The 23,301-nt window shown below is 54.1% G+C and overlaps 1 protein-coding gene across 1 annotated transcript in view; it reads right to left on the bottom strand.

The window, feature by feature from the left end:
• The window catches only part of WDFY4 (WDFY family member 4), a 234,656-nt gene that overhangs the window by 49,410 nt on the left and 161,945 nt on the right, over positions 1-23,301 (bottom strand). The window contains exons 43-46 of the mRNA XM_054729209.1: positions 17,575-17,723; positions 11,829-11,949; positions 10,457-10,542; positions 8,984-9,046 (exon numbers count right to left, since the gene is read on the bottom strand). Of these exons, the coding sequence (XP_054585184.1) occupies positions 8,984-9,046; positions 10,457-10,542; positions 11,829-11,949; positions 17,575-17,723 (419 nt within the window). The remainder of the gene's footprint in view (positions 1-8,983; positions 9,047-10,456; positions 10,543-11,828; positions 11,950-17,574; positions 17,724-23,301) is intronic.

The following is a 23,301-nucleotide window of genomic DNA, read 5'->3' as shown; positions in this document are numbered from 1 at the left end:
CAATATTTCATGAGGAAGGGAGATTTCAGAGGAAGGGAGAGGGAGAGATAGAAGCATCAATGATGAGAGAGAATCATTGATCAGCTGCTTCCTGACTGCTCCCAACTGGGGATCCAGCCTGCGACTGGGCAGGTGCCGTGACCAGGAATGGAACCATCATCTCCTAGTTCAGGCGTCCTCAAACTACGGCCCGCGGGCCACATGTGGGTGTTTTTGCCGTTTTGTTTTTTTACTTCAAAATAAGATATGTGCAGTGTGCATAGGAATTTTTTCATAGTTTTTTTTAAACTATAGTCTGGCCCTCCAACGGTCTGAGGGACAGTGAACTGGCGCCTGTTTAAAAAGTTTGAGGACCTCTGTCCTAGTTCATAGGTCAAAGCTCAACCACTGAGCTATGCCAGCCGAGGGCCTTTGCGTTTTCCCCACGCTGGCTGTGGAAGAGTAGTGTGTCTGTGATGTGCGTGATGAGCTGCCGTGCCAGGAGCCACCACAAGCATGTTGGGCCTGGACCATGACCCAAGGTAGCCTTCCTGCTGTTCCAGCTGCTTCCTCCCAAGAAGGGCAGCATCCATGCAGGGGCGTGAGAACGCGAGCAGAGAGTGCTGGCTCAGCGTTGGAATCCATCCCATTGCCATTTCTCCTCCTGAGACACTTCTCCTTAGGATTAGTGTTCCTTCTCATTTAGCTAAGGATCAGCAAATAACAGGAGGCAAGAGAAAAGATGCCCTTGGCCGCTAGGGAGGACCTTGGTCTGGACCAGGGAGGTGCCCCTCTGTGCCCTCTCTGCCCCATCACTCAGTCCCCGCTGCCCTTGTCCTCCATGCCCTCTCCAAGCACCTCTCCTGGGCTCGCTGGCCATTGAGTGGTTGGCATGCAGGTGACGTTTACTTGCCAGCCTTGTTCTAAGCCAAGGGTAGTGTGTTTATTCTCAGCCATGTCTTAGGAAGAGGTTTTCGCTGAGCCAATGGACAGGGCTTTGGATTGCCACAGGATACATTCCTATTAGACACCTTGTTAGACAGGAAAGCCTGGTGGTAGGATGAAGCGAAGACTGGGGATGGAAATCAGTCAGGAGTCATTTTCTATATTTTATTTCTTTTTCTGTCAAAGAAAAGGTTTGATGTTGACGTTCCTTTATGCTGTAAAATAGCACAGTCATCTTTAGTTCCTGGAAATGGTATTAAGCCTAAAAATACTTGATAGGAAAACCATGGGTTTTTTTTCCTCAACTAGAATGAAAACCCTATTCTTCTAACCCAGGCATCACCCTCTCTGAAAGCCGGGCATGCCTTAGGTGACCCCTGTGTGACCTCTGCCCTTGTGTTTTGCCTCTGTGACCTCAGTCATTGCCTTGGCCTCTTGTGTCTCCATCCCCAGGAGAGCCCAGAATCTCCCTAGAGTAGCTATGGCAAAAACCTGAAGACTGATCAGCTAACAAGAACACTCAACTCTGAAGAAGAAGAGCCTTCAGTTAGGAAAAGAAAGTGAGTGGCAACGGGAACATTCTAGAAGCAAGCTCTCCAGTGCCGGCCAAGCCATTGGCTTGATTCTTCAATTCACTTTGCCTTTCTTTGCTTTAGCTTATCTCTGTGTTAAAATGACTGTGGAAAATATTTGTTTTTTTAATGTATATAGAGACAATATTTAAGAAAATAGTAGATATAATATAGACAATTGAAATTGTAAAATAAAAGTTTAAGGCTTAAAAAGAGTTACGGTCTTTGCACCTCACTTAAACTGGTAAAATCCCGACACTAGTCACCTGTTATAAGTTATGTATGTATAATGCAATATGTCAAGCAACTAAATTTATACAGAGAAATTAAAAAAATTCATACAGAGAAATATACTAAGAATACTTTAGGTAAATCAAAGTGGAATTTTAATAAATCTCGTAGGTAGGAAGGAAAAAGAAAGCGGAGAAATGAACAACAGGGAAAATACTAGGAAACAAAAGTGAAATGGCAGACCTCGTCCTACATCTTAATCATTACTGTCAATGCACCTAGTCTTCTTCATTGCAATGGCTCCCAATAGAAACAAGCACATTTCCCTGAATAGGCAAATGTCTACCTACATCCTGGAATATGACTCAGCAACAACAAGGAACAGATTATGGACACATGCAAGAACGTGGATGGAGCTCAGTGACGATTCTGTGTAAAAAAAGCCAATGTCCAAAAGTCACATACTCTATGATTCCACCTGCAGAACATTCTCTAAGTGACAAAATGATAGAAATGAAAAGCAAATCAGTGGTTGCCAGGATTTCAGGTTGACGGGGGTGGCAGAGGGATAAAACTGATTGTTGTTGATGGTGGTAGTTGCACACAACCACATATATGACAAAACGCCAAAAGACTGCGCACACATATTGTACCAATGTCAATTTCCCGGTTTTGAAATTGTACTGTAGTTGCATAAAATGCAACTATTGGGGGAAATTCAATGAAGCCTTCATAGGGTCTCTATGTATTATTTTTGCAACTTCCTATGATTCTGGAGTTAATTTAAAATAAAAAAGTTAAAGTTGATCTCACAACCTAGATGCAGCAATAAACAGATCTTTGGTCATGTGTCAGGAGCTAGCCTGTGAGTGACCATGGGAAGCTGAAAGCTCTCAGGAGCCCCCGAGCTATGGCATTTTAGGATAAAGAGCCTCTTTGCCTCAGTTTACCAAACTAGTCTAAGCTACCATTGTTGATTGTGTCCTTCATGATTCCTGAGAAAGATGCTAAAATAAAAGAACATGCCTGGCGTCTTTACCCATGTCCCAGATTTTCGGAGGGTGGCTAGGGACCTTGAACTAGTGAGTTTCTGCCTTCCAGCGATTCTGCTCTGGGCCCAGGTCTGAGCTGCGTGGTCTCTGCGGCTGCCCTCGCAGGCTGTGCTGCCGAGAAGCCCAGGAGCACGCCTATGCGCCCAGTGGGGGGCTGCAGCTCCCCCCACTAAGCAAGCACGGGCACTCACATGCTCAGCCTCGCGCTGCTCAGCAGCGGTGGTCTCTAGAGAGTAGGGCGGCGGAACAGCAGGGGGAGGAGGACTTGAATCTTAGCCTCCATGCTGCCGGCAGTGGGGCTTGGGGTGTTACTGTCTGTCTTGGAAGATCATCTTCTTATAGCTATTTATAGCTTGTTAGGCTTTGTTTTCTAGGTTCTTCCATTATTTTTCAAAGATAACTATAAAGGAAATTCTGACAATGCTCAGCTGTAGACCTTTGTGCCCAAAAGTGGATTTCATTCTAAACATTATTAAGTAAACTATCCAACTGAGAGAACAGTTCAGAAACTGCAACCCCCCAACAATCGGGTCACACCCAACAGTGTCCTCCAGCCCAGGGACACCTTGGGCCTGAGGACACATCAGTGAGCGAGTCCCTTGTCAGAGAGCAGGGCCCTGGAAGGGGCCTTTGAGCATCTGAACGCATGTGAGGAGGAGGAGCCTGCGGGCGGCCTCGCCTTGCGTCTCTGAGTTCTCTAAACCTGGGCTCGAGAAGAACCGAGATCCCTGGGGAGCAGCTCACCGAGCCAGGCCATGTGCATCCCAAACACATGTCTGTACAGAAATAGGGCCACATGTTAGGGCCCTGCTTTTTCAGAGACACAATATAGAAGGTTATATTCTGTAGCGCTCTTCCTTCGAACTTGATAAAAGCGGAATTGACTTTGGTATCACTACCCTTTAGAAAAGGGCAAATTTGATATTCGGTGCCAAGAGCAAGTGTTTTCTGGGGGATAAAAGTTCAAAAACCCTGTTTCTGGTTATCCATCCTGGTTATGCATCCTGTTTCTGGTTATCCATGTTTCTGGGGGATAAAAGTTCAAAAACCCTGTTTCTGGTTAGCCGTCCTGGTTATGCATCCTGTTTCTGGTTAGCCGTGCTTGGAAAACAATGTAAGCCAGCCCATGGCTTTGTTTCTATAGTTGCATGACCCCAGGTACCTGATCACGTTACTCTTTCTCCTTGAGAGAGCTCCGGCTAATGGTTCCAGGCTCGTGTACCTTGAATTTAGTTTTGAAGCTGTTTCCGGCCTTTGTGGAAGGAAGGGCACAGATAGCTGTTAGTCACATGCGCATTCCACGCTAGCTGTCCTCGCCGTCGCTCCGCCATTCCTCCTACCTTCCTGACTGGCCCCTCACACCGCAGCAGAGCCGTCGGTGTCTAACAAGGGGAGTGCTCTGGCTGCCAGGCACGTGGCAGGGGGCCTGCAGGGTTCCTGCTGGAAGGCCCTGTAGTGGCAGAGCCTAGCACCCCAGCGAGGCCGGTTACGCCGCCTCCCTGCCTTCAGAATGGCCTGGCCTTGTGCCGTGGGAGACACAGGAGGATCACAGGTTCTAGGCCCATCCAGACTTTCAAGTACTTTCTGCTTGTAATCCAGGCACAGAAACTCCTTGGAATTCAGCTCAGAGTGAGAGAGGGGGCAGCCATTGTCACTGGAATTCTAGGCAAAACCCTGGCCCTTAAAAGCTCTGGCTTCCCGTGTAGGGGGCGGCCTCCAGAGGGCTAGCGCAGTCATCAAGAGCGGGGACCAGAGACTAAAACCCTCTAGCATAGGCCAAGCTCCTGGGAAGCCAAAAACTCTCAGAATGGACCACATGTCTTCTCCAGCAACGAGAAGCTTGTCCAAAACACAGCCAGACATTTTTAAAGGCCAACTGTGTGGATTTGGCATGGCCCTGGGTAATCCAAATAAAAAGGCACAGAACCATGGCCGCGGAGCCCTCGGCAGGCTGCGAGCTGCCCCTGGGCTGAGAGAAGGGCTGGGAAGGAGACACAAAAGAGTCCTTAGCATGGACACCACCTGCTTTTAATCAACTGCTCCATAAACACCCCAAATGCACAGCAGATGATCCTGAGACTAAGCAAAGGAATTACAATTTGAGCTCAAATTGGTTAGATCGCAAAGGCCATGCTGGCTGCAGCAGCACAGCCTCACCATGTGCCCAGGCTGCCTGCCTGACCTCGGTGCCTAGGACCAACGATGTGGCTGGGGCTTCCTCGTTTTGTCAAAGCTCCCTTTCCATTAGCTCAATAAGCATGTCTTGGAGCACTATGCACTGTTCCCAACTGCCCCCAGCAGGGAGGGAGGGAGGGAGGGAGGGAGGGAGGGAGGGAGGGAGGGAAACATCAATTGGTTGTCTTCTGTACCTGCCCTGATCGGGGACTGAACTCACATCCCAGGTATGTGCCCTGACCAAGAATCCAACTGGCAACCATTTGGTGCATAGGATGATGCTCAAGCAACTGAGCCACTCCGGCTGGGCAGCAGCTCACTCAGTTTAAGTTTTCCAAGGGTCTCCATGCTTGGAGCTGTGTTGGGGTGACGCCAGGCAAGCACAGAACGGCCGTGGGACATCCTGCTCCACTGGCCTCGGAGGGCCATGAGGAAAATATTAACACCATGGAAACACCATCTCCCAGGGCCCAGCTGTCCCACAGGTGAAGCTGGTGCCCAGGTGGGTGTCGGGTTACCTCTACGGATGGGAAGTAATTTCTGCACATTAACTCATCCCCAGGGCAAGAATGAACTCTTCCACTTGGCACTCATTTTCGTATGGGCACCCAGCTTAGTGCCATAGCCACAGTTGAGCTCCTCTGCCCCTCCGCTATCTACTCCCTCTCGGCTGGGACAGGGATTGAGATCTTACCTGTGGGGATAAGGGTAAGCATTGTTGGGACAAAGCATCTCTTGGGCTCTGAGAACAATCGAACAGGAATGGACAGGGAGCCACCCCCAGCTGCAGGGACAGCCACGTGATCACTGAGTGCTATTGTACACAGTGCATTTACAAGAGGGTGATCTGCAGAGGCAAAAGGCGTTCAGTGAAGTGACTTGTGTCAGAGTTGATGCTAGAAGAGAGAAGCTCCAGGGAGTGAGAAAATGGACACGCAGCCATGAGTGCCGTGGCCCTGGGGGAGCGGCGGCCGGCAGTGCAGGGCCAGCTGCTTCGGTTGGTGCCTCAGTATTCACCCCTCTGTGATAACAGAACCCTGATGCTCTGGGAAACCACCTCCCCTCAGTGTGGTCTATATCGTTGGGTGGGGCTGACTCCATGCCCAGGATGTGGGTGGGCACATGACCCTGCCCTGGCCTGTGAAAGCGCTTGGTTGGTTCTGGAATGGGTACTAACCTAGTTTGGGTGGATGAAAACCACTTTTGGGGACTTTTGCTAAAATTACTGAGACAGAGCATTCCTTGTGTGGCAGACTTCCTGCGGGATTGGCTACAGCCTGAAGCTGTTGGGGTGGTGATGCCCTTACGCTGGGAGTCTGCTGAGAACAGCCAACCCAGGAAATCCCCCCTGTGAGAGGGGGAGCCACGGGATCCTGAGGACTTATGAGCCCAGAGATCTAGCTTGCCTGGAGCCAGACCTTGTGTGGCCGTCAGGTATGTGAGGTGATGGCTTCCGTTAGTTTGAAATGGCTTCCTACCACTGTCGCTGGAACATTGCCGCGAAGTCCACACGTGGAGATGAACGCTTATATGAAGCAAGCAACACGAGATCCGGGCTAACATCCAGCTTATACATACAACCAGGCTCCCACTGTTGTTGAGCTACTGAAATACATCCAGCCCAGCTGGTAACCAGCCACCCGCCTCCAGCGGCCCTGCTGCCCAGGCCTCCTCCACCTTTGCCTGGCATGTGCTGGCTCCACACGCTCTGCCAAGTAAAGGTTATTCCTGAAACAGCGGCTTCTGCGGGCGGCCACCACATGGTCTTCTGAAGATTACCAATGGCCGCACGCTGCAAAGTTCTGTCACTTCTCCTCTTACCGAGCCTACCAGCAGCATCTGATCGTCTGGTCAAGCACAGCTGACCACTCCCTCCTTGAAACACAAGCTGATTCTCAGGAAATATTCCCCACCTGACATTCCCCCTGCCTTTCCTTTTTTTAAAAGATATGTTTTTATTTATTTTTATAGTGAGAGGAAGGGAGAGAGATAGAGAGATAGAAACATTGGTGAGAGAATCATCGATCAGCTAGCTGCCTCCTGCACGCCCCCCCCAACTGGGAATTGAGCCCACAACCCAGGCATGTGCCCTGACCAGGAATCAAACCAGTGACCTCTTGGTTCATGGATCACCACTCAACCACTGAGCCATACCAGCCTTTCCAGATGTAACTTTCAGTCTCTTGTGCTCGTTCCTCCCCATGTCCTTACCCACGAAGGTTGGACAATCCTTAAACCTCTGGTCCCGGTGCACTCATTCTCCTGGTGATCTTCCCCAGGCTCATGCTTTGACTTCTCTTCCAGACCTACCTCTCAGAAGGACCTTTCCATGGACTCCAAATTCATCTACCCCAAGGCCAACATGACATTCCACCGGGCTGTCTGCAGGCAGTCAAAGCTCACAGGCCCCATACTGAGCTCCGACAGCACCCCAGCCTTGCTCTTCCCACGCTCCTCCTCTTGCACTTGCCAATGCTCGCAGCCAGATCTCTGGTCCTAGCCGTGAGTCCCTTCTCTCCCAGGCACTTACTCCTCACTTGACTTGTCAGCAGATGCCATTAGAGGTTCCTTCACAACGTCCAGAACCTGAGCACTCCACCCCATCTCGCAGTCACCCCATTTCCAAGCCACCATCACTCCTAACCCGGATCACTCCTAACCGCCTCCCAGCTCTGCCTTTATCCCACTGTGCACCAGGGAGACCCTTCCGGGACCAGGGAGCCTCCCTGCCACCAGCCACCTGGCGCCAGCCCACCGCCCTGCCAACCTTCTCCCCCTCGGCCCAGTCTCTGCACACCTTGCTTCTCTACTTCGTGCAAATCTTAGTATTGCTTCTCAGTGAGGCCTTGCCTTAACACCCTGCCTAAGATTTCAATCCCTACCTCGATTTACTTTTATTTTATACTTATATTTATTATCCTATATAATAAAAGGCTAATATGCAAATTGTCCCCACAGCCGGGAGTTCGACTGACCGGAGTTAGATGTGCGCTGACCACCAGGGGGCGGCGCGGAACATGGTGGGCATTGGTGACTTGGCGCTGGCAGCAGTGGAGATGCTGCTGGCCCTGATGGGTCCCCATGAGAGCAGTACTATGGCGGGATGGTGGAGCAGGTGAGTGGGCAGTGCCATGCAGGCAGGGACCCCAATTGCCCTGCCAGCCACCCCACAGATAGGCCTTGATCACCGGCCAGGCCTAGGGACCCTACCTATGCACGAATTTTGTGCACCAGGCCTCTAGTCTAATATGCTTTGAGTGTCACTGATGTAAATTGTTTTCTGTCTATCTTCCCAGGGAGGATGTAGGACAGGGAAGGGTTTGAGTATTTTGTTGCTGCTCTGTAAGCAGTAAACACCACACATAACACATTATCGGTAAGTGATTTGAATGGCCTGGTGGTCCCTGTTTCATAGTCAGGTGAATACCACCTCTGGGACATCCCTCCCTGCCCCACCTACACTCCTGGACAAAACCAGCCACCTTCTTCTGTTCTCGTTCCTAACAACACGCCGAGTGGTTTCCCCGCCTCTGGGAAACGGGTCCTTGTGAAGGGCGGCCGTGGAAGGTCTGCAAGCCTAGCATTCCCTGCTAGGAGGCTCCCTGTCATCGTGTGTGAACTGAACCGGACCCGCACACCAGCGTGCCTTCACTTAGCTTCTGAGTTTTCTGACAGTCTCATACAGGAAGGACAGGCCTGGATTGCTTGCATCCTGCCTGAGGGCGGGTGCCCAGGCTGTGCCTGGCCTGGCACCTTTTGCCAACCTGCACCCACCCACCACAGGCAGACGGCTTTCTGCCATTTTGGTCTGGAAAAGCCACAGACCATGTGGGACACCCAGGCTGTTTGCAGGGGTGCGGTCAGCAGAAGGAGCGTTGGGAGGAGGAGGGAGGAGGGGGTGGGAGAGGGGACAATACAGGGGAAGGCGGACCACGTGCTCCTGGCGTGACAGCTTCACAGGAGGATCTGGCGAATGAGGTCAGACCCGCCCGCGCCGGCCGGAGAGCACGCCAGACCCGCCCCGCTTACCTGAGGTGGAGGGGCTCCTCTGGGGCGCCTTTCCCCTTCACGCTGGGCTGGAAAGAGCAGAAGCTGCACAAAAAGGAGAGGATCGTCTCATCAGCAAGAGGCAGACCCTTCCAGCAAGAGGAGACACTTTCAGAGTCAGGCGAGGGGCGGGGTGCTTGGCCCTCCAGCCCTCCAGCGCCCCCGCCTGTGAGCAGCAGACCTGGGGCCCCTCTGACCGCCCTCAGCACCGCTGCATCGCACGCTCAGCCCTGATAACAACCATAACAATAGAACATGTCACAGTAAAAATACGTGTTTTCGATTCCTCCTCGGCCAATCTCACCACGCACAGCTGTACCCTGGGCACAAATGCCACCCCCATTTCAGGCTCACCGAGGAGGGCCGGGTGCTGGTGGGCACCAGTCACCACTGAGCTAGGGACACACAACTCCTAGATTAACTGTGAAAGCGTTAGCACCCAGGAATCACAGGGAAAACAAACGTGAGGGTCAGCCCGCATGCCCACGTCTCCAGCTCGGACTAAAGGGAGCTGGAAGAAAGTGTCAGGAGGCCACACAGAGGCAATCGGAAGAACCTCACAGGGAGGCTCACCGCTGCTGGGGACGTGCCCGGCGCTGGGCAGACAGCCTCTCTGCGGACGGGTTTTCTCCTGTGGGCACAGAGCTGGGCCTGGTGCCCGTGACCAGCCAGGGCCACCAGGAAGGCTAGGCTGGACCCTCGGAGTGCATGTGGCCTGGAACCTTCAGGTCAGGATGTCAAGTCTCACCTCACTTCCGGCCGAAGCGGAGCCAAACCGTGCCACCTGTTACTCCAACTTCTGTGGGGTCTGCTTTCGGCTGGGAACCTCCCTTTCCTCTGTCCCCTCCAGCTCCCCACACATCTCTATCTATTTAGCTACAACTTTAATAGCAATAAATAAATAAATATCAGTATTACCCTTTTCTTAGCTTGTATCGCTTAGATGGATTAATCTATTGGGAGAGAGAGACGCTAAACTAAACAGCAGGCTTCTCTCTTTAAGGAAAAATGTGCTCGTGCGGAAGTGGGAAATCAGTGTTTGGAATTCTTTGCAATGAAATGTAAAGTTAGAACAACTAACATTGGCAACTGGGATCAAAAAGAAAGATAAAGCCAAAAGAATTCTTGGATAATTAGACAATAAAGCCAGAAAATTCTGGAATGCTTGTTATATCGCCAGTTTCTGAAATATGTTGTGTCTGCACAATTTTTCCTCCTTCAGTCATTTCTGTCCTAAACCCCTTCAGTCCCTGAGATGGAGCCTGCTTCCCAGGACCGAGCAAAGGCTTTCTCTATGCTATTCAACAGCTCTGTGGGTAAGTTCTTCCTGGTGTCTAACCTGAGTATTCCTCGCTGTGGGTCGAGGACAGTTCTGAGAACAGCACTGAGCAGTCCCTGCTCCTCTGCCCCCAGCTCCTGGTCAGTTTGCTTAGAGGAGGAGTTTCAAATCCTTACCTTTTGAAGACCTTACTCCGATCGCTGTTGTGGAAGACAAAAAACTTGGAGCATCCATTTTGGAAAAAGATCTCCAGGGCAATGTCCTATAAAAAGAAACCCTTTTACAGCCTCTGATTCTCAGGCTCCCGGCCGTCTGGAGACAATCCCACTTACAGGGGGAAAAAATCACTTACTGATACCTACTTGCCACTCTGTGTTACCTCTCAGGTAGATATATAATCATTAAAGATTTAATTTTTGGTATTTAGTATGTGCCCCCAAATGTGCCAGGTGCTGTATGTGTAATGGTAGACAAGACAAGAGGTGTTCCCTGTTCCCTGGAGGGAAGCAGGGGCCCAGAGAGGTGCCCAGTTGTACCAAGGTGGCAGGGCCGTGGTCAGGACCAGGTCCGTGCTGGCCACACTGCCCAGGACCCTTCAGCTCACCCCCTTCTGACTCAGCCCCTTGCAGAGAAATGCATGAGGTCAGAAAAATGAGGACCCACCCTTTGTGGGCAAAAGCAGCAGAGAGGCAGGGCAGAGTGAGAGCAGTCAGGTCAGGGGCCTGCAGCCTGCTGGGCCCTCCTCAGCAGGACCCCTGATCCTTTCTGATCCTTTTTAATTGAGTCATCCTTCTCCCGCAGGCCCCCACCCCACCCCCACCAAGGCCTCCCTGAGATAAATTACACACCCTAAGGAATTTACAATTGGAGGCACCCTTACTCCTTCAGGCGCAGCACTGCCCCCTGTTGGCCTTTGCAGGGCAGACACCCAGCAGAGAGGGCAGAAGCACCGGCCCCTCCCCTCCCCTCTTACAAGGGGTCCTGGTCCTGATCCTGCAGCTACTAGGAGGGCCCTGGGCAGGGAGGCAGCTTCACCAGTGCAGAGGCTGGGCTGCTGAAGGCAGGTGTGTGCGGCCCCAGGGGGCCCCAGAGTTCCTCCCCTGGCCACTGAGCTGCTGCTTCTAAACCTCCGACCCAGTGATTCCCCCTGGAGTGGGGCCTATACACCAGGTGGTGCTGAGCCTGCAGCCAGCTCTGCCTCCGGAAGGAGCCTGCTCTGCTTAGTGCCTGGGTGAGCCCTCCAGGGACCCGGCCGAGGCTAGGAGACCCTGGCTGAGGGACAATCAGTAGATCTCTAAATCACTCGGCCCAGGGAATTACCAGGAGCTTGGAGAGTGTGGGGAGGGGAAGGAAGGGACGAAGGGACGGCAGGCAGCTGAGGGAGTCCCTGTGGTCAGAACAGGGCAGACTGGCACTCAGCTCCCGGCATCAGCGCTGAGTCTGGTATTCCTGAAGACCCAAGGGAGTCCCGGAGGAGTGTCCCTCCCACTCAGAGGGCATCCATGGCACCTGGACCGCCCGTCTCCCCTTGCCCTTCCTGAGGCGAACCTGCAGGAGGAAGCGCGCCTGCCGGAGCTCCCGGAGGTCCCCGTAGCTGTGGCGCCGGCAGGAGTAATGGTCGGAGGACCTGTCTTTGCTGCACAGGTTGAAAATGAATGGGTCACTGATGCTGAAAAGACAAGAAGACATGAAGTGAGAGGATGTCCGGTGGGCTCGTCCCGCCCTGGCCCACAGCCCTGACTGAGTTTCTGGGACATCCTGGGGGTTCCAGGGTGGCTGTGAGCAGGGTGCCAGCACCCACTGACCTGGTAACCCCTGAGCACCATCCCCATTAGCCCTGCCCTGAGCAGCAGGAGGGGCGCCAGCTTCCCCAGAGGAGAGAACAGAGGGCCAGGGCACAGCCTGCAGGACAGGTGGTGGCCCTCAGTGGCGAGCATGCGTGTAAGAAGTCCCTCTGGGCACCGTGTTCAAGATGGATGGGGGAGAGCGAAGGAGATTCTCTCGTCACGTTTGGAGAAATTTCAAATTCTGCAAATAGGGCAGAGAGATGACCAGACTCCACAGGGAAGCTGTGTTCAGCACGCCCTCCGGCAGCGTGGGGAGAACACCCACCCCGCAGGGCTGTGGGCCGGGATGCGACGCCCGTGGGCTGGGAGCAGTGGCCACAGCCTCAGTAGTGGCCTCTGGGGTGCGTGCCCAGAGCCAGGGACCAGCCATGTGGCAGCAGAGGCCCAGCCAGGCCAGAGCCGCTCCCAGAGGTCAAACGGCTCCTGTGGGCAGATGAGGGCAGGGGAGGACCGGGGATTTGGTAAGCCTTGAGAAGCACATGCACCCTGACCGCAGACCCCAAGGACCCAGGGTGGAAGGGCCCCGCCCCGGGCACGGCAGCCGGGACCGCCTGCCATGAGCTCCGGCTGCAGCCGCGGCCTGGCCTGCACCTGCCTCTGTGTCACAGGTCCAGGGGACACCGAGAAGGCGGCAGCCCTCACTCAGGCTGCGGGACCTGCAGCCATGGTCAGAGCTGGAGTCAGCGTCTATAGTGCTAAGAGCTTGGACTTACTGCCATCCTGAATGGTCACTGCCGGGTAGAAGGGAGAGTTACTCGAGGACACAGCCTGAACCCACTGTTTTTTTGGTTTTGTTTTGTTTTAAATACTTTTTTAATTTATTTCAGAGAGGAAGGGAGAAGTAGAGAGAGATATAAACCTCAATGATGAGAGAGAAACATCATTAATTGGCTGCTTTCTGCATGCCCCACACCCAGGATCAAGCCTGCAACCCAGGCATGTGCCCTCACCAGGAATCAAACTGTGACCGCCTGGTTCACAGGTCGACGCTCAACCACTGAGCCACGCCGGTCAGGCAAGCCTGAGACCATTGTTTAGCCCCCTACACAGCCAGGACTCAAGGACGTGGGTTCCAGCCCTTTGCAGCTCCTCCTGCCTCTGAGGACCGTCCTCCCAGGAGTCCTGCTTGGAGCTCCAATGGATGCTTCCGCCTGGAGGCCTTCATTGAACCCACTGCTGCCTGGAGCCCAGTGTTCGTTACTAATGCCTCACTTCGGGGTGAAGATCAGCTTCCCCCAACTCCTCTGACTCCCGATGAGGCCACAGAGGGAGTCTGGTGCCTCCCTGTGGCTGCGTCAGACAGCATCACAGGCCGAGGCACTGGTGAGAATGGCAATAACTCCATCACCAATTATTACTCCATCCAGCATTCAGGCATTGTCAGAATTCACACCTGAAATGTGCACTCAGCATCATTCGCTAGATCACAAACTCTCTGCCGGATTCGCCTGGCTCCTCTCTGTATCTCTGGAGTTGACACAGTGCCTGGGACAAGACCGACTTTCGGTAAGTACTTGTCGAGTTGAACTGAACAGAGAAATGCTGCTCTAAATGCTGACTGAGGGAGGTGCTATCCTGTTACAAAGAGCTGATTGGACAGTTTGTATTTCCACCAAATGAATCAAATGCCATACCTTCTGAACTTGACCGCCACTGCTGTGGGTTAGAGTGTTTCCCCCCACAGAGAGATGTGGAAGTCCCAACCCCCAAAACTTTGGAATGAGACTTTATTTAGAAACTAGTGGCCTGGTGCACGAAATTCGTGCATGGGGGGGAGGGGTGTTCCTCAGCCCAGCCTGCACCCTCTCCAATCTGGGACCCCTTGAAGGATGTCCTACGGCTGGTTTACAGGAATCGGGCCTAAACCAGCAGTCGGACATCTCTCTTGCAATCCTGGATTGCTGGCTCCTAACCTCTCACCTGCCTGCCTGCCGGCCTGATTGCCCCTAACCACTCTGCCTGCCAGCCTGCTCGCCCCCAACTGCCCCCGCACTGATGGCCTGCTCACCTGCAAATGCCCCCCGCCAGCCTGATCACCCCCTCTGTCCCCCGTGCCAGTGTGCTCACTCCCAACTGCCCCCCCCTGCTGGCCTGCTCACCCCCACCTTCCCTCCTCACTGGCTTGCTCGCCCCCAACTGGCTCCCCTGCTAGTCTGCTTACCCCCAACGGCCCTGCCCCCCACCAGCCTGATCATGCACAACTGCCGTCCCATCCTGGCCTGATCAACCACAACTTCCCTCCCCTCTTGGCCTCTAACAACCTCTACCTCAACCCTGCCACCATGGCTTTGTCCAGAAGAACGTCCAGAAGGTCTCCCAGTCTAATTAGCATATTACCCTTTTATTAGTATAGATAGAGGCCTGGTGCATGGGTGGGGGCTGGCTGGTTTGCCCTGAAGGGTATTCCGGATCAGGGTGGGAGTCCCACTGGGGTGCCTGGCCAGCCTGGGTGAGAGGCTTATGGCTGTTTGCAGGCTGGCCACAGCCCCCTCAGTGTGGGGGTCCCCACTGGGGTGCCTGGCCAGCCTGGGTGAGGGGATGATGGCTGTTTGCAAGCTGGCCAAGCCCCCCACTAGGGATCCTCACCCCATGGGGGTGTGGCCAGCCTGGGTGAGGGGCTGATGGCTGTTTGCAAGCTGGCCACAGCCCCTGGCGACCCAAGCTCCCAGCCCCTCCTTTTTTTCTTTTCTTTTTTTTTCAGCGCCTCCTTGAGCGGAGGCCAGGGTCGGCTGGAAGCAGGTATCTGGGATTTATTTATCTTCTATAATTAAAACTTTTAGATTGAGCGGAGGCCAGGGCCGGCCAGGACGGGCAGGAAGCCTGGCTTCCTCCATTGTCGGGGGCAACCCAAGCCTCCTGCTCGCTCCAGCTCTGTGGCTGCTGCCATCTTGGTTGGGTTAATTTGCATACTCACTCTGATTGGCTGATAGGCATAGCGGAGGTACGGTCAATTTGCATGTTTCTCTTTTATTAGATAGGATAGGTGAGTGGCAGAGGTAATAAAATTAAATGAAGTCATAAAGATAGGCCCTGGTCCAATATGACTTGTCTGCTATATAGAGGGTAACTCAGACAGAGCTAGACATGCACAGGGGGAAGTGCAGGGGGAAGCCAGGTGACGGGAGTGACGCATCTGCAAGCAAATGAACACGGAGGATGGGGGAACTCAGAAGCCGGAAGAGGCAAGGAAGGGCCGGCCCTGGAGCTGCAGAGGGAGAGCGCCCGCCCAGAGCTGGCTGCCGACTTCCCGCCTCCAGGACTGAGGCATCAATATCTGTGTTTTAAAGCCCCACAGTTTTTGGTACTTGGTTACAGCAGCCCTAGCAAGCTCATGCTATCGCCCGCAAGGGATCCCATGATGCAAAGTCACGCCTCCTAGGAAGGCTCTGAGGTCCTGAGGAACACTCCACAGCCCGAAGGCGCTCTGCTGGAGGGCCTGCGGCGGGCTTGAGTTTTATTTCCGATGTTTTATGGTACATCAGAGCCGCTTTCAGGGTCCAGTGCTCAGCCGCACTCAACGTGAGGCCGTCTTTTAGAGAAACATTTCAGGGCCGGCTTAGCTTTATTCGTAACTGGCCTATTTATGCATCTCCCTCGGGCTCCGTGATCAAGAGAAGACTCAATCCCCATTGAGCTGAGGGATCGAGCAGCGGCTGAGAACTGCAGAGCAGCAGACCAGCCCTCAAGAGAACGCTGTCTGGTCCGCAAACCCTTCTGGAGGGGCGGTGATGGACATTACCCATGCAATCCCCAAACGATAGTCCAGCGTAGCCATTTGTTCTCACTCCACTCCTACATGCATTCTAGAAAAGTCAATTTCCAGACAGCACAGGTTCCCTGGTCCAGCCAAATCCAGAGAGTACAAGCAACCTAGCAAGTGTGCTTCTAGTAAAAGTGTGTATGTGGATCTGAGTACTATGAGATGCACCTCATACACACACTTCTGATCAATAAGGTCTCATCTAACACTGACTGGTTTAAACCAGAGCTGTGGAGTGAAGCAACGGCTCGTGCAAGTCACCGCATGGGCTCGCCCTGAGCGCAGGGGGCAGGAGCTTCCATCAGCCCCAGAAAGGCACGTCTGCCGGCCCATTGTCCGTATTGATCAGATCAATAAAACATGAGCCAGAAGATGGGATGTGTGCGCCAAGTATTAGTGATGCTTCTCCTGCCTTGGGAAAGCACAGAGGACTCCCAGCAATCGGTAAACGTTTGGAATGAATAAAAGATGAAAATTATCAGAGAGAAAAATGCCAAGCATTTTAAAGCAAATCTCGATCAAAGGAGGGGGGCTGACATCTATTTTCCCACACTCCTTAAACTCCTGCTTCCTGACAGGGGCTGGAAATGAGGTGACACCTGGGAATTAAAACTCTTCGTTCTCGGCAGGTCCGACTCTGACTCCTTGTCCGTAGTCTACAGCAGTGGCTCTCAGCTGGTTACCTCTCAGCACCAGCACCAGCAGAGAACTTGGTGACATCTGTCCTACCCCAGATCTGCCAAACTAGAAACTGGGGTGAAGGTGGGTCCCAGAAGTCTGCTTTAACAAGCCTTCCAGGTGATTCGATGTAAGCTAATTGGAGTGTCACTGGGCTATCTAAGAGGGATTTTGTCATCATTTAAGCCCTGGCTAACCAGAAAAGTCCGGGCTTGTCTCTGGATGAAGAAATCGTCATCCAAATTTTTCCAAAAGCAATGATCAACTGAAAACACACAACTTGACAACTGGAGTCCTGGCAACAGTGCAAACATGGCCGATGTGGTTCCAACAGCTGGACTCTACAGCACAGAGAACTCATCAGTAAGAGCCCGACTGAACCCAAATAGACCATGCAGTTGATCCTAAAAAAAGATCTTCAGTTTCCTGCCAAAGACCTCTGGTGTAGTCGGTATAAAATGACTCTTCAAATTTCTACCCAAATCTCCCCCCTGCAAGCCCCAGATCTTCCTCAAGCAGCCCTTCCTCAGCACACCCCTTCCCGTGTGCACCCCGAAGAGGCCCCCCAGAGCAGATGTTTTGTCCTGTGGTGCCTGTGTGCTCCACACTCTTCCCAAGGGGCCTGTGTGCTGGTGGCACCTCTTGGGCATGAAGGGGCAGTGCCTGATGTCTGATGTGAGTGAGCAACCAGCAAGTTGCCAAACGAGTGAGCTGATGGACTGGATTCCATTACCAATAACCTTCAGAGAGATCCTCTTTGTCCTGTGGCGGCCCCACACCAGGGGAGGCACAAGAAGCTGCCACGCTGTTCTGCATCCCAGATTTTAGCTTTGAAGAACCATGGTCAAGAGTGCCTATGCCTTAAGATTCTTCTGTTTTAGCTCATGGTTCAGTTTCTGGCCCAAACCCAAGCCCACAGTAAGAACAAGGTGCGAGGGCTAGTGGGGAGGGTGGCTGAGAAGGAAGACTGGGGCTCAGGGAGGAGTCGGAGGGGCCAGTGGACACTCACTTGGATAAGCAGTGGCGGGTGCAGTAGACGTCGCCCACGGGGGAGAGTGTGAAGTTCTCGCAGATGTAGAAGTGCTGCTGGCCAAAGAGCAGGAGCGCCTCGGAGACCAGGTGGCCCTGCACGACCACCACGGAGTACTTCTGTGTCACCTGGAGGGGGAGGGCACAGAGTCAGCCGTGGGCAGAGAAGCATGGCTGTCACTTTTGTGGAGGGCAGAAGGGCGGAGCTGGTCAGCGGTTGGGCTCCTACAGGGAGCGGGAGCCGCACCTGTAAGAACAAAGCCACTGCCCAGTACTGCACTGCGCTTCGCAGTCTAAGTGGCACTTCTACACCCAACACCCCGTTCAGTTACCTACTCTCCCCAGGCCAGCGCACCCACCCACGGCCTGTGGATGAATGAGTGCTTGATGCTGCCTTCTGCACGCAACCTTCCTCTCAGAGAGGCCCCTCCACAACCGCCCTGAACCTTCTGTAATTAACAGTGAGGAACGTGTTTGAGTACAGGCTTCTCAGTTATGGAGGCAAAGGAGCTTGTCCAGAGACCAGCTGGGAGGTGGCCGAGCCAGGACAGGAATGGGTCTGCCGAGAGCCACAGTGCAAGACTGTGCTGCTGTCTACAAGGCCAAGGCCAGCCCACGGGTGTGCAGAGGGCACTGCTTCCTCTTTCAGACTTCAGGGCCATTCTCTCAGCAGCTGGAACGTTGGCAGCTTTCCAGAATGGCCGCAGCTGGAGATAGCACCAGCCAAAGGGCACCTCCCTTCTCCAGGGCAGTCTGTGCCCAACAACTGACCATCCAGAGTGGAACTGGCCGCCAGTGCCCATGCGGGAGGACACCAGATCTCAAGCTCCTGTGGAAACAGCTGAGCCTCCGCTGAGACCACCTCTTCCCTGCCCAGCCTGGACCCTCGCTCCCAACAAGCTTCCGGGCTCAGGGTGGGCTTTCCAGACCTGGACAATGGCTTGGTGTGGCCCAGAGTCCTACACCCAGGAGGGACTCAGTGGGTCCTTAAATGGAATGTATTTCCAGAGAAATCAGTGAGGGAGTAAGTAAATTCCAGATGACGAGAGCCCGAATGGACCAAGAATAAGGCCAGCCCAGCATTTTCTCAGGGTAGCTCTGTGCCAATTCTAGTTACACAGAAGAGGAGCTCACTTCGTTTTTATTTTTACTTCCGACCATATGACCACTGTAACCCTTTTACACATTAACCAATATAATTTTTACAATCGCGCAAGGGAGGATCTACTCTAATTTGTAAATAAAATTTAAAAGAGGTCCAGAGACAAGAATCTCACCAAAGATTGGAGCCACGTTTCCTGCTCTCCTTGGGGAGCAGGGAGGAGGACTCAGGAGAGAACAGGCCCTGCATGAGCTATCCGGCTTCTGTGTCCAATGCGATTGGTCCATGCGGGCCAAGGGTCACCACGGGCTCGTTCACTACCGTCCAGGACAAGCCATTCCTGAGCTATTTCTCCTGAGGACAAGCCAAGGGGCTTGGTTCCCATAATAAGCCTGCTGGGGACAGCTGGCTCTCCGTCCTCCTGCCTCTGCTGGACCTGGCCCTCAACCCACCTTCAGAGCCACTTTCAACACAGACTCATTTCAGCTTCATTCATCCATCCAGACGTTTATCAACTCAACAGCTATGGACTCAGCACCTACTACGCGCCAGGCTCTGAGCCAAGTGTGACAATAGAGGGAGGGACCAGATAAGCAATAAGCCTGCTCTCATGGGACTTCATGTCCAATAGGGGAGATGACTGGCGCACAAACATGACAACCAATAAATGATTACAAATGGTGATGGGTGCTGAGAGGGGGAGCTGGTGATAAGGCAGAGTGGAACTTGGGGAGCAGGGAGGACAAGCTGAGAGAACACATTCCAGGGAAAGGGAGCATTCCGTTCGGAGCCGAGGCAGGGAGGGAGAAAAGAGATCAGTATGGCCGACACAAAGCTGGGAAGTGGGGGTGCTCAGGTCGTGGGGCCTGGAGGCCTGGTAGGCCCATTGAGCTCCATTCGGGTTTCAATAGGAAGCCCAGGAAGGGTCATTTCTGAAAGTGGCCGCTGGATGGTGGATGGATTGGAAAGAGCCGAGAGTGGAAGGAGGGTCATAACATGTGGCCACTTCAGCGGTCCTGAGGAGGGATGACGGCTTTGATGGGGTGCCAGAGGGGAGAGGGAGGAAGAGGGGAGTGGTTGAATCCAAACAAGAAGAGGTAGTACTGACAGGGACTTCTACTAGACAAGCTGTGGAAAACCAAAACAAAACAAAACTAGGAAGGATTGGGGATCATGTCTCCTTGGGGACCGAGGCAGGGAGTAGAGCCCCCAGCCTCCCTGGCAGCTTGCCCAGAGGCAGCCACCGTTACTGTGTGACTGTATAGAAGAGGACCAGATATGTGTACCCAAACCATGCACCTTGGCATAGGATTGCATTCCGTTAGAGATGCTTGAGGAGCAGCAGGTACTGCAGGGCACCCTGGCCTCGCCTTGGCTTCCTGGAAGCAAGCAACGCAGCCCTCTGTGAGTCAGGGGAAAGGAGATCCGGAGTCAAGGCCGAGAGACCTGTCCAAACAGACCGGAGCTAACCCTACCTTCCTCCAGCTCCCACCTGCTTCCGTTCCTCCCGACAGGGATGTTCTGTTCAACCTCGTGTGCACACACCGACGCCTTCGCACTCGGAGGCTCCGTGTTCCTGTGAAGGCTATGTGCACATGTGAAATCAACTGTGTAAGCTTTTCCTGTTAGGCTGTGTCTGTCAACGCCACCCTCAGGCCAGCCGGACACTGACAGGAGGGCAGAGGGGAGGCTTGCCTCTCCCACGGGTACTCTTCCGAAGAAATTCTGTGAAACCTCACACGGCCCCTCTGTACACAGCAGCGCATCGCTCTTGTTGCTGTTCTGCTCTGTCTGCCCACCTTGGAGACCCTCCAGGTCTCTCTCGTGGAGCTGTCCCACCTGAGTAATGGTGGATGCACGCCGAGTTAGTGGCGCAATCCCCTCTTCCTTTGGGAAGCTATCTAACGCTCTGGCATTACAGAGGCTGCTGCGGGGACCGTCCAGCACAGTGTCACTCTGCACACAAGTCAGCCTGTGGGCTAAACCCTACAAGTAGGACTGCGGGCCCAGATGGCCTTTTAAACTCTGGAAACTACTGCCAGATGCCTCCCCACAGGTGGCACCTGGTGCACTCTCGCCGGCACTGTGAGGAGGGCTACACCAGGCTTGACACTTTCCTCAGGTTCACGTGTGACACGTGGAACGGTGGCACCAGCCCTGGCCTCTGCACCGCCAAACCCTCTCCCTCCCCATGGTGCCCGCCTTCGCCCACCCTCTGTGGGCAGCATCGCCATGGTCTCCGGGTGCTTCCCGTCGGGGAGACTAAGTAACGATGAGAATAAACCAGACCGCAAGGAGAATGTCTGGTGAGAGCGGGTTAATAGCTTAAACATTGATTCTGCTGCAAAAAAACGGCACTAAAAACTGGAAAATGAGGCCAAGTGAACTGTTACCTGCTCTCCCATTTCAGTCCGCCCTGGGAGAGCTCCACCCCGCGTTGCTCGTGTCTATCGATCGTTTTAGAAAGACTGGAACTTCTGCTCCATAAGTGGAATTTCTTTGAGGTGGGCTGGATGAGATATTGTCACTGCTGAGTAGGAAATAACTAAGGCGTGCCCACCCCGGCCCTGTGTGAAAAGGACAGGTGTCGGGAAATCCAAAGCTGAAGGTAGAGGGCAGCCATGTACTGGGACGTCCTGGAGGCCACGCCACAGGCCCTCTGGGAGCCAGGCCTCGGGCATGTTAGAGCGGGAGGCCCACGCAGGCGCTCCAGGTCCTTCCCCGTGCTCTGCCTCTGCAGTGAGTGCAACACCCTGTTTCCAGGTGGAAACCAGGCACAGAGCTGTCACGTGAGGGGCCCAGAACAGAGCGCACCTGTCCATCCTGGAATATCTGTGCAAAGTCTACTGCAGAGGATGCTTTAGCTGCCCACGTGTGGCCTGCCCACGCAGATCCTGCCCACGTGTGGCCTGCCCACATGGATCCTGCCCACGCGGATCCTGCCCACGTGGATCCTTGGTGCCTTCTGCACGCCTCTGCCTGCCGAGCTGCCATCAGCGGGCCCGGTGACCCTGGCAGGTGGAAAGATGTGCTCGTTGTTCAGAAAAGCACAGCTGGCTGAGGAAAAGGTGGGGCTCAAAAAGGAGAGAACGGATGGAAGTGAAGTTATGTTGGCTGTCTGTGGGGTCTGGCATCCACTCCTCACACCTCAATCCTGTTGAGATGAAGCATCGAGGCACACTAGTAATCAAAGAAAAGGGTAAAACCATACGGAGGTACGGTTTTGTGAACACCGATTTGGCAAATCTGAGAAGAAAGCCAGCGTGTGGCTCTCTGCACAGCTCAGCTCTCAGGCAGACACAGCAGCTAAGCCCGCCTGCCTTCCTGCGCCGCCTCCACAAAATACGCCAAATGTGCCTGACAGCCCTGGCCACGCAGAGGCCACGTGGACGGAGGGGCCGGCACCTGTAGACAGTGAGTGAGCTGCGAGGTCCGGAGGCTGTTCCCAGCACAGGGGCTGCATGAGCTGCATGAAGCAGGACCTGCCGGTTGGTGGTTGAAATGGAGCGTGGTTCTCGCTGGGGCAGCTCGGCCTATTGGGAAGCCTGGGCCTGCAGGTCTCGGGCCCTCACTCCGCTGTGCTTGTGAGACCACCTGGGCGCTTGCCGAAGCTCCTATTCCCAGGCTGCAGCCCAGAGGTTCCCGCCAGCGGTGCAGAGTGGCCCTGGCGTCTGCATTTTAGCGCGCACCCCCGGGGATTCCGGTGCAGGTCGCCTGGAGACTATACCTCACACTGGCCGTGGGCACCAGGAGGCTCTGAAAGGCCAGGCCTCACCTCGGGAAGCATCTCTCAGACCTCCTCCGGGTGGCCGTGCAGTCACTGAACATGCACGCTGAATTGCAGTGTGTGCCCACACCCGCCTAGGCACACAGGGGGCAAAGGGGAAATGGAGGCCTCCAACAGGAGAGATGGAGCCGCAGACGTCCGGCCCAGCACAGCAGGCAGCTGCCGGCGCTCTGCGGGACAGAGCAGGGTGACAGAGGTGACATCAGAGAAGGGGTTCCCAGGGAGGGGACCCCAGGCTGGGTAAGGGATTAAAAAGATAAAAACATGGGGGAGCATTCCTAGCCATGAAGTCTAGAGCCAGCTGAACGTGTTTGCAGAGTACAAGTAGTTCCGTTTCATTAGAGGACAAGGTCTGAGGGGGGTGTGTGCACATAAGGGTGAGGGAGGCAGGTCCAGGGAGGGGCCAGGCCAGCCCAGGAGTGGCTGTGCACAAAACATGCCGAATATGCCGAAGAGCATCTCTGGTGTTAAGGAGGGCTGACATGCCAGCTCCACATTCTAGAAAGTCCGACGGGAAGTTAAAACATGGGAAGGTTAAGGCACTTCTTCGCCTACAGACTCCTCTGTGAAAATCCCCGTGACAAGCTGGCCGCTGCTCCTGCCGTCTGCCCGCCGGGAGCAGAGGTCTCTCCCTGTGAGCCGTTCCTTTCTACCCAGGTCCCACTAAGACCTCACCCAGAGCTTGCGTGAAAATGCGGGATGTTCCATTTTAAATGTAAGGGAAGAGGCAGCAGTCGCGAAAACCGCCCTGCGGCCGGGCCTGGGCCTCGCTTCTCGGAGCAGCGCGTGGAGGGCACAGGGACCCTCCCAGCAGCACA

The sequence above is a fragment of the Eptesicus fuscus genome, chromosome 17 (assembly GCF_027574615.1).
Source record: "Eptesicus fuscus isolate TK198812 chromosome 17, DD_ASM_mEF_20220401, whole genome shotgun sequence".
In the NCBI taxonomy this organism is placed as follows: Eukaryota; Metazoa; Chordata; class Mammalia; order Chiroptera; family Vespertilionidae; genus Eptesicus; species Eptesicus fuscus.
This window is presented reverse-complemented; position numbering and strand designations above follow the sequence as displayed.